General features: G+C 47.5%; 1 protein-coding gene across 1 annotated transcript; it reads right to left on the reverse strand.

Annotated features, from left to right (window-relative positions):
• Positions 1–7,642: 7,642 nt before the first annotated feature.
• Positions 7,643–9,021, reverse strand: LOC133925875 (peroxidase 1-like). Its single transcript, XM_062371618.1, has 2 exons — positions 8,702–9,021; positions 7,643–8,569 (listed from the first exon to the last, which is right to left on the reverse strand). Exons 1-2 carry the CDS (start codon positions 8,933–8,935, stop codon positions 7,802–7,804), a joined length of 1,002 nt encoding a protein of 333 aa, XP_062227602.1. The 5' UTR covers positions 8,936–9,021; the 3' UTR covers positions 7,643–7,801.
• Between the last annotated feature and the right edge of the window lie 1,934 nt (positions 9,022–10,955).

Genomic DNA, 10,955 nt, shown 5'->3' on the forward strand with positions numbered 1-10,955 from the left:
TGTGGGTGTTGGCGGAAGAGAATGTCTTCCATGAACAAGTACGACGAGAAGAAGTGGATAGGAAGGAACACGAAATGTATTGATCATCAAAAAATTCCTCCCCGAGCCTGGTGGCCAAGGGTCTGTATTTATAATTTCATTCAGGGTATAAACATACAAACTTACACAGCTTGAGCCCTGGTAAAAATACTTTTACCCCTACCTATAAGATATTATCTATTATGAAAAATACAGTGGTGCAAGCAACAGTAAGGGTGCGATGCTGAGCCAGTCGTCAATTGTGACACAGCGCCGCACTATTCTGAGTGTCAGAATAGCCTCCACTTGCACTATCATTAACTGCCGGTCACTTCATATCAGATGAACATAGGGGCATCCTTTCTTTGCTGATATTTCCTCCAAAGTCTAGCTGCCTCCCCTGCCTAGAGAAGGAGCAGCCTGTAAGCCCTTATGGCATTCAGAGGTTGTAATCTTGGGGGGAGCCTAGAGCCTTAGGGCTCCAAAGTGGCCCCAGCCGGTGACTTCCTGGTAATGCTTGTGGGCTGGGGCATTTCCCCCAACAATACCCCCTCATCTGTTGACCCTGAGGTTTGAAGGGGTGAGTAGATGTTTAGAATAAATTAGCTCCAGCCCAGCTTCATAGTCAAGATCTCCTGAACAACCCCTCACCATCGGGGAGTCTCTCCGTAGTGACTGCAAGTGATGATGGCGTGGCTCCGACGGAGACGATGTTGTCCGGAGGGAATTATTTGGTTTCCCCTAGGCTCTGGAGCCTATGTGGAGGCCGGAGGCATGGCCGTTGAGGTTGTGACGGAGGCACACGCTCCAGAGCCCATATGAGGGCCGGAGTAAGCCCTTCAGCCCCCCTGATGGTGAGTCCTTTTGCCACCTGAATCACCACAGTGAAGATTGCATATGGAAACAAGGTATTCTCCTTGTTTTCTTGGCCCAAGTATTTAAGGACATGAAGTGACAGTGGTGCAGCTAACTGAGTGACGTGTAGATTCACCGGGGGTTTCGTGCCCATGGTCCTCGCATGCACCAAAAGGAGTCCTGAGCCATAAATGCGATGAGATATGTGTGCAAAAAACTAGGATGTTGTCGTAGGATGTTGCCACATGTACGGGGATTGACCTGGATGTAGCCATGGACCCCTAGGGGAGTAATGGGAAGTGCCGTGAAGCGATGCCCGTGGCTGTTCCATTTTCTTCCCCGGTCATGTGTGACTGATCAATTCGGCTATAAAAGCTAGGGTTCACCCAGTTGATCCCTAACTGCTGCGTGAGGGAGCACTTCTCTTTGGCTTGAGCATGGCGCCTTCTTCCTCCTCATCATCGAAAATGACGATGGCCTTGACTGGTTCGTCACCTCTGACACCTGCCCTGGATCTGCCTACGCGATGCCTCCAGAGGGGAGCGATTTCGTGGGCATGCTTGCAAGGCTAGAGTCAGTGCTTGCAAGGTTGGAACCGATGACAATCGTGCTTCCATCCTTGTAGAGGGCCCTCCTCCTCCTGCTCCAGCTCAACCTCCAATCCGAGCTATCACTCCCATCGAGATCATTGGTATCTATGGAAATGAAGGGGAGGTCGACTAGGATCTCCTGATGAATGAGATGATGAGGAGGAGAAGACGAAAGCGGGTTGTGGCCTAGACGGAAAAAGAGGCCAAGGAGGAGGGAAAGAGGGATGTGGAGGAGGTCTCATTGTCCTCATCGTCATCTTCCAGTAGCTTGGGGGCTGGCTACTGCATCAGCCTCCGTAGCGGTAGGCCTCAAATGAAGCGCATAAGCTGCTTCATGCACAACCGCTATTAGGGCTCTGGAGTTTTCTTTTTTCACCTTGTACTCTTTCTCCCTCTGGTTTGCTCCCTTAGGATTTGTTTCCTATATGTCAGTGCTCCTCTTTGTAAGTGTTCTTTGGATGTGCAAGTTTTTGTTAATACAATTTATCCTTGGAACCGTTTATTGTTTTTTCTCTGATCAAAATGTACAGTGATTCTCCAAATATGTGGCCAGACATGTCTTTGTGCGCTTTTAGCATGATATACCATTTGTTTTTTCCGATGTTGGTTCAGACTCCTCTCCACATTTGTTCTAGTTTTTTGACTCAAAGCAATCCACCCGGAGCTCAGCAGACGGGCTCCAGAGGCGGTGTCACCTAGAGCCTCACGACAGTGCATCAAAGGAGTTAAGGTAGGTGAAGCCGATGGCTAGGCTAGGGGAGGCGATCTGTGACCCTCTTGGCCCTTAGCCACGGTCAAGCTCCAGGGGCAAGCCCCTTTAGAGCCTCACGGTGGTTGCCAAAGGTGAAGCTGATAGTTGGGCCCGGGGAGGTACTCCGCGACTCCCACGACCTTTAGCCGTGCTTAGGCTCCGAAAGTAGGGCCCTCCGGAGCCCCGCGGTGATTTACCGAAGGTGAAGCCGATGGCTGGGCCAAGGAAGGCGCTCCATGACCCCCTTGGCCCTTAAACATGGTCAAGCTTTGGAGGCAAGGCCATCTGGAGTCCCACGGCAGTTTTCCAGAGGTAAAGCTGATGGCTAGACCAGGGGAGGTGTTCCGCGACCCCCATAGCCCAAAGTCATGGCCAGGCTCCAAAAGTAGGGCTATCGAGAGCCCCGCACCGGTTTGCTGGAGGTGAAGCCAATGGCTGGGCCAGGGGAGGCGCTCCATAACTTCCTCAGCCCTTAGCCATAGCTAGGCTCCAGAGATAGGGTCATCCAAAGCCCCGTGGAGGTTTGCCAAAGCTGAAGCCACTAGCTAGGCTAAGGGAGGTTCTCTACGACCCCCATGGCCCTTAGCCTAGGTCAGGCTTCGGAGGCGATGCCCTCCGAAGCCCCGTGGTAGTTTGCCAGAGGTGAAGCCGATGGTTGGGCCAAGGGATGCGCTCTGTGACCCCCTCGGCTCTTAGCTGCCAGGATCCAGAGGCAAAGCAATTCAGAGTCCCACGACAGTTTGCCAGAGGTCAAAATGATGGCTAGGCTTGGGGAGGCACTCTGCGATCCCGTCGGCCCTTAACCGTGGCCAGTTTCTGGAGGCAAGGCCATCCGGACCCCCGCGGTGGTTTGCCAGAGGTGAAGCCGATGGCTATGCCGGGAGAGGAGCTCCATGACCTCGGCCCTTAACCGTGGCCAGGCTCCAGAGGTAGGGCCCCCGTGGCGCTTGCCGGAGGTGAAGCCATTGGCTAGGCTAGGGGAGGTGCACCGCGACCCCCTTGGCCCTTAGCTGTGGTCAGGCTCTAGAGGCAGGGCCCTTTGGAGCCTCGCGGTGGTTTACTGGAGGTGAAGCCAATGGCTGGACCGAGGGAGGCAGTCTGCAACCACCTCGGCTCTTAACCATAGCCAAGCTCCCGAGGCAAAGCCCTTCGGAGCCCCACATTGGTTTGATAGAGGTGAAGCCGATGGTTGGGCTGGGGGAGGTGATCTATGACCCCCTCGGCCCTTAGTCGCGGCCAGGCTCTAGAGGCAGGACCCTCCGGAGCCCCGCGGTGCTTGCCGAAGGTAAAGTCGATGGTTGGGCCAGGGGAGACGCTCCGTGACCCCCATGGTCCTTAGTCATGGTCAAGCTCCGGAAGCAGGGCCCTCCGGAGCCTCACGACAGTTTGCTGAAGTTGAAGCCGATGGCTGGACTGGGGCAGGCGGTCCACGACCCCCTCGACCCTTAGTCGCGACCAGGTTCTGGAGGCAGTGTCCTTCGAAGGCCCACAACGCTTACTGGAGTTGAAGCTGATGGCTGGACTGGGCGAGGCGGTCCACAACCCCGTCAGCCCTTAGCCGTAGCCAGGCTCCAAAGGCAAGGCCCTCTAGAGCCCCGTGGTGATTGCCAGAGGCGAAGCCAATTGCTGGGCTGGGGGAGGCAGTCCACGACCCCTTAGACCCTTGTCCACCGCTAGGCTCCGGATGCAGAGCCCTCTGGAGCCCCGCAGCGCTTGCTGGAGGCAAAGCCGATGACTGGGCTGGGGGAGGTGGTCTGCGACCCCCTCGGCCTTTAGCCGTGGCGAGGGAGTGGGGAGTAGAGGAGTCTGTACCATCTTTCATGCCACGCAGAGTGAACTTTTACTTAATATTTCGTATGTTCTTTATGTATGATATATGAATATGTATAGATGAAACTATACTATACCAACTTCACCTTTTGCCTTATATTTTTTGTCACACCATGCTTTGATTGTCTCCCTTTCATGGCCCCCTCGCATCCTGCGGCCACTAGTGGCCGGTGGGTGTGATTCTCTAGGGGTATGTTGTCAAGTTGGGTCTAAGCAAAGCTGAATTCTTGTTGCCTTCTAGGCGACCCATGCTACCGAGGATGTCCCTCTGGTGCGTGGCATCCACACTAGCGAGGCTATGCAATGCCTTTCAGGTGACGTAGGCATAATATGTCTTCCATGTGATCTAGGCATATTGCGCCTACATGTGTGTAGGCTCCACTGCCTACCAAGGCTATGCAATGTCTTCCAGGTGACCTAGGCATGCTATGCCTAAGGTGCGTGGGCGTGTCCGCCATCGAGGATGTTCCTCTGGTGTGTCACATCTCCGCTACCAAGGATGTCCCTCTGGTGTGTGGCATCTACACTACCGAGACTATGCAATGTCTTCCAGGTGACCTAAGCATAATATGCCTTCCAGGTGACCTAAGCATAATATGCCTACCAGTGATCTCAGCATGCTATGCCTGTAGGTGTGTATACTCCACTGCCTACCAAAGCTATGCAATGTCTTTCAGGTGACCTAGGCTTGATGCCTTCCAAGTGACCTAGGCATGCTATGCCTGTGGTGCATGGGCGTGTCCACCACCGAGGATGTTCCTCGGGTGCATCGCATCTCCACTACCGATGATGTCCCTCCGATGCATGGCATATACACTACTGAGGCTATACAATGCCTTCCATGTGACCTAGGCATGCTGTGTTTGTATGTGTGTAGGCTTTCATTGTTGTTTACTATTTAAGCGAAGTCATAATTTAAACTAAGTCTTACTACCTATTCTTTGAACAAGGATATAACTTAAGCTTTACTATCTATTGTGGAAACAGAGATATAGCTTGCGTGCTACTGTTTCTACCAAACTAAGATACAACTTAAGTTTCGTTGTCTATGAATAGGAATGTGACTCAAGCTTTACTATCTACTGTGGAGACAGATATATAACTTGAGCTCTACTGTTTCTACCAAACTAAGATATAACTTAAGTTTCGTTGTCTATTGTGAATAGGCATATGACTTAAGTTTTACTATCTACTGTGGCGACAGAGATATAACTTGAGCTCTACTGTTTCTACTAAATAAAGATGTAACTTAAGTTTTGTTGTCTATTGTGAATCGGCATATGGCTTAAGCTTTACTATCTACTGTGCTAACAGAGATATAACTTGAGCTCTACTGTTTCTACCAAACTAGGATATAACTTAAGTTTCATTGTCTATTGTGAACAGAAATATGACTTAAGCTTTACTATCTACTATGGAGATAGAGATATAACTTGAGCTCTACTGTTCCTACTAAATTAAGATATAACTTAAGTTTCGCTGTCTATTATAAATAGAAATATGACTTAAGCTTTACTATCTACTGTGGAGACAAAGATATAACTTGAGCTCTACTGGTTCTACCTGGCAGCTATCTGTTGTAGAGACTTACAACAGCTAGACTACATACTAGCTAGGAAAACTATTGTTAGGTGATCATAGACGTACCTTTGCCAAAATAAGGTCTCTGCCATAAGGTCGGAGGCCTGAAAGCCCTCATAGCTCCGAGGCGGGGGAAGGATTGGCCCCTCCGGCCTAAGTCGTCTGCTAGAGGTTTTTGGTCTTGTGGACCTTCGGACCGTCGGAGGTTGTGAATCAGTTACCTCTATATTGTATCATCATATTTCACTATGTTTATACAAGGATCTAAATGGGTGGTGTTTTGTTAATCTGTGCTTTGCAGATGTCTAAAATTTTGAACTCACATTTTCATCTTATCCGTAAGAATTTAAAAGTTGTGTTCTACGTTTGAATCTGTTGCAGTGGCTGCCTAGTTGGCTGATCAAATGATACTAAGTTTGGAAAATGGCGGATTAGGACTTAGGAGGGAGTTGTGGAGATGGGTTCGATATTTTGTTGAAGAAATATTGTTTTCATCTAAAAAAGATAATGTATAATCATTCTCTACATTGTGGGTTGTGCAGTCACGGCGATAGGGAAGCTTGGGCGACAAGGATGGGCCTGAGCAGTCAGGATTGCAATTTACGTATTTCAACTTTGCCGATGAGAATTATGTTGTTTATTTATGGTGCCACATCATACCAGGCGAGTTATTACAGGAGTTAACAATGTTATCATGTGCAAATATTTAGTTTCCGTTGTAACGTACGGACATTCAACTCGTATATACCAAAGTATATATTTATTTGAGTTTTCCTACACTAATGTAAAAGTACCATTTCTATTCTTTGTTAGATCCATCTAGTTTGTGTACACCAATACTATATAAACCGCATGCTTTTCTGCCATCGTCTTTTTTTATTTTGGTGAGGATCCAACGTGCTTGTTGGGTTATAGCCTAGGATTCACTATGGTCTATGGCACCCAGTTAGAGGAAGGCTGGGGCGGCGGCAAGATTAGTAGGGAGGCCGGCTCCACGCGTGCGAGTCAGCAGAGGCTAGTGTGTTGGTAGCACGGATGTCAAGAAAAACGAATTTCCCGTATTTAGTATATGAAACAATGTGTTCTTATAGTTTTTTAGATAATGGAAAAACAAATTTTCAGCCTCTGCACTTTGAAGTGCACACATTTTGATTCATTATTACATTATTGTTGTATTATGCAAGCATGTTAAAAGGCAAATAAATAATCAAACTACATGATAATTAAAATATTATCCTGTACTTTATTGCTCATGACTATTATACCGTTTATCTTCTTTACAAATTTTAAAATCATCTAAGTATATGTTAACTTACTAAAAAATGCATAATCATATTGGTTATTTGACTTAAATTATGTACAATTATAATAGATGATCGTAAACTTCTACATTACATTTTGCTTAAATAATATAATAGGTTACCATAAACTTTATATCATAGTTTGCTTAAATAATATAATAGATGACCGTAAACTTCTACACCATAGTTTGCTTAAAATTTTAACTCTCATTGCAATGTTACTAATTTAATATGCATGCTCTCTTTGCAATATTTTTAATTACACAAGTGTTCCACGTGCACGCTTATTAGTGCTTGGCAAATAAACAGTGTGTTCATATATAGACCTGCCCTATAAATATGTGAACTGGTTCTGCCGGTGTCTATGAAATATTGACCTATGTTCAAGAATATAAGACGTATTTTGTTTTGAAAAAGTCAAACTTTATATATTTTAACCAATAATTAGTTAAATTATATTTAGTGTATAAAAATTATACAAATAGATTCATATTTCAAAACACTTTCATATTATATTAGTTTTTAGCTATTAACTATATAATTTATAAAAAAATAATATTCAAAGTCTAACTTTGAAGATCGAGCCAAAACAAAATACGCCTTGTATTGTTGAATGGAGGGAATAAATACTGAGTGGCCTTGTTTACCATTAGTTTGTCGACAAACACCACTAAATCTGTTTGTACGGAGAAGAATGAATTAAAAAAAAACAATACTAACCGCAAAACAATGATTAAAACAGATAGTGAGAAGAATGAATTTACAACAAAAAACAATACTTAACGCAAAACAATGATTGAAACAGATAGTCATGCGCCCTAGCATTTCATGCAGTTACAATTTGGAATCAAGATAAGCTTTGGCTAGTAGCTAGTCTAGTTGACAATGTAGCATTTCTTCCTGATCTCCCCCTCAACCCGGGTGAGCACACCGACGTTTCCCATCTTGATCATGGACTCGCTGAAGTCCCCGAAGAACTCGTCATCGAACTTGCCGGTGGCGATGCGCTGGACATACTCCTTGGTGGTGGCGTCGGTGAGCAGAGCGGCGTCAGACTGGAAGAGCCCCCTCCGCTTGGAGACGTGGCGGTAGTAGCTGGTGTCGAAGGTCTTGTAGCTGCCAGGGTCCATCTCGGACAGCATGGCCTTGTCGTCGACGCTCTTGCAGCGCATCCTGAGCCTGTCGGCGTACTCGCTATCGAGGGATGGGTCGGCGTGGTAAGCGCCGCTGAAGTTGTAGAGCCGGTTGGCATAAGACGGGCAGTGCGCCGTGCCGAGAGTGTGCGCGCCCGAGAGAACTACGAGGTCCTTGAGGTCGAGGCCCTTGGTGGCAAAAATCTTGGTTAGCAGCGGGATGTCTCCGTAGGACGGGGGCAGCTGGTCGGCCGCCTCTGTGGCGCTGGACACCCTGCCGTCTCGCCTCCCCAGCGTGACAGACCAGAATGGGCCCTTGGCCAGCACGACGGCGTCGCGGGCCATGAGGGTGAGGACGTCAGCGCAGGAGACAGTGTTGGGGCAGGCGGCCTCGAGCTTGGCCTTCACCCTCTCCACGGAACTGAAGCCCCGGAGGCTCTTGTTCGGCTTGGCGTCCCTCTCTGCCATGTTGCCCTCGGTGGAATTGAGCAGCACAGACGCGTCACAACCCTGCAATATGCGTTTCATTGACATGTTTGTTCTAGTATTACGTAATTACAACGGAAATCTCACTGTACATATTATTAAAGAAAGTACATACGCTAATAAGTTCGTAATGCCACGGAAAACAGCGCGACTCACCCTCACGAAGCAGTCGTGGAAATGAAGCCTGAGGAGCGGGCCGGCGAGGCTGGGCGCAGCGAAGATGATCTTCTCCATCTCCTCGCGGACGATCGTCTCGACGTTCGGGCATGTCTTGCTGTAGTAGCCTTCCTCCAGCTGAGCCGCTGCCGGCCTGCTGCCTGCGAGCAGCACGAGGGCCACAGGCAGCAACAGCACTAAAAAAGACTTGACCGCCATGGAACGATCGACCATAAACACAATTACTGCCCCAATTTTGTTCTAAGTGCGTGTCTCAAGCAAGAATATTTTGCTACTAGTAAAGTGTGATCAAGGCTGGAGTGTGGATGGATGGACATGTCCTGGCAACTCCCGTATTTATAGAGGTGCCGGGCTGCTGGCTACGTGGTGTTGCGTACGCTGTATCGTGACAACCTGTTTTTGCGTACATGCACGGACATGTGCTAACTTCCATCTCAACATAATCGCATCCATAAACAATACTGAATTGAGGCATTGACGCTTGGCTGCAAACGAGAGCTGGTCAATATACAAAGAAACGAAGATAAACGGCGGTGATCAAGGCCAGTTCATGTTCGAGTTGACCGTAACATGGCTTGTATCTACATTGATCAGGGGAGAGGCAAGCAATTATCCGTTGCCGGTTATATATAATTGAGCGATTATAGATATAAATCAAGGGAATAATACCCCATGTGCTTGGCCAATGATTTGGGCTAGCTGTATATGATAACATGTATCCCTGTGATGAGGAGGAATTCTTGGATGTCGCGCGCGCGGCATCTTGGTCTTGTAACGTACGTGAACGTTACGAAAGATGCATGTTCTCCGCAGCATTGGCCGGTTAAGCTGACCATGGCCCTTCGGCTTTTGCGAGTCATCTTCCTGTCCAGGGTGGAATGTTAGTTTGGAACATGCGGATACTTGTTTATCGGTCTGATCAAAGAAAGATGATGTCTTGTGAGTGGAAGGTGCCAATCGTTCCTTGAAAAAAATATATAGCAGCTTAATTCTTCAGTAACTTTCCTAACAAGCGGGGTATTCTTTCTGAGCTAGCACCCCAGCCACATATCAATCCCTTAACCACACAAGTAAGCCAGCACGTGGAATCCATATAGCTAACAAAATAATTTCGATAATATTGCAACGCAAGCCGAAACTTATATCATATATAGCCAGGAAACATAAAACCATACAAGCAAGATGATAGCTAAATATAGATTTGGCCCGACTTAAATTCTAGACCAAATCTGGGATAAGTTATTATGGATAAATACTACGTGAAAATAAACACAATTTAGTGACAGATCATTATACAACCCGTCACTTACGTAGTCTCAGGTCGGGACCAGATACTGACCCATCACTGAAAACATGTCACAAGTGACAGGTCATAATATTACCCGTCACTTCTCTCACATTGGTGACGGATCATAACTACACTCGTCACTTATGACCTGGTCATAAGTGACGGGTCTCTCTGCACCAATCATAAGTGATGGATCATATTACGACATATCACTTATATCCTGGTTTTAAGTGACGAGTCTCCCTGCAACAGTCGTAAGTGATAGGTCATGTTACGACCCGTCACTTATGACCTGGTATAGGTGACGAGTCTCTCTGAGCCAGTCATAAGTGACGGGTCATATTACAACCCGTAATTTATGAATGAATAAGTGATAGGTAATGATGAGGACATCACTCTTTCGGATACACACACACCGAGTATTCCTCCAACAATAGGTCCATTGACACGAGCTCGTGCACGTCAACTAAATCATGAGGTGAGCTCGTTCCTTAGTGTTCCTTTATATTTTTATGAGGATGGGATGCTACTGAATAATTATGATGTATTGTTACTTAGGAACATGGGAGAAGAACAGCAAGGGCGCCCAAGCCAAGGTGGAGGTCCAATCCAGTTCGAGTCCGTTTCGGAGTCCAGGACCAGTCTGCACTAAAATCGTCGCCCAGGACGCATACGGACTCCGTTTTCGACGTTCTACACATGGTTGGAAAGCTAAGGAGATAAGCTTTCCAACGGAACTGGTCCCATGTCCAAATTCTTTCTGAGTCAATAAGAATCGTCGAAACAAAGCGACGTTCAGAATCTGTCAGGGTGCTGCGCCACCATCTTTTGGGCCGTTGGGCCGTGTAACGTGTTGGAGTCCATTAGGGACACGTCCAGGGGTCCTTGGCCGACCCTAATCTTTTATATACAGTAGCCGCCACCCTAATTAGGGTTGGGTTTTGC

Source organism: Phragmites australis, chromosome 8 (assembly GCF_958298935.1).
Source record: "Phragmites australis chromosome 8, lpPhrAust1.1, whole genome shotgun sequence".
In the NCBI taxonomy this organism is placed as follows: Eukaryota; Viridiplantae; Streptophyta; class Magnoliopsida; order Poales; family Poaceae; genus Phragmites; species Phragmites australis.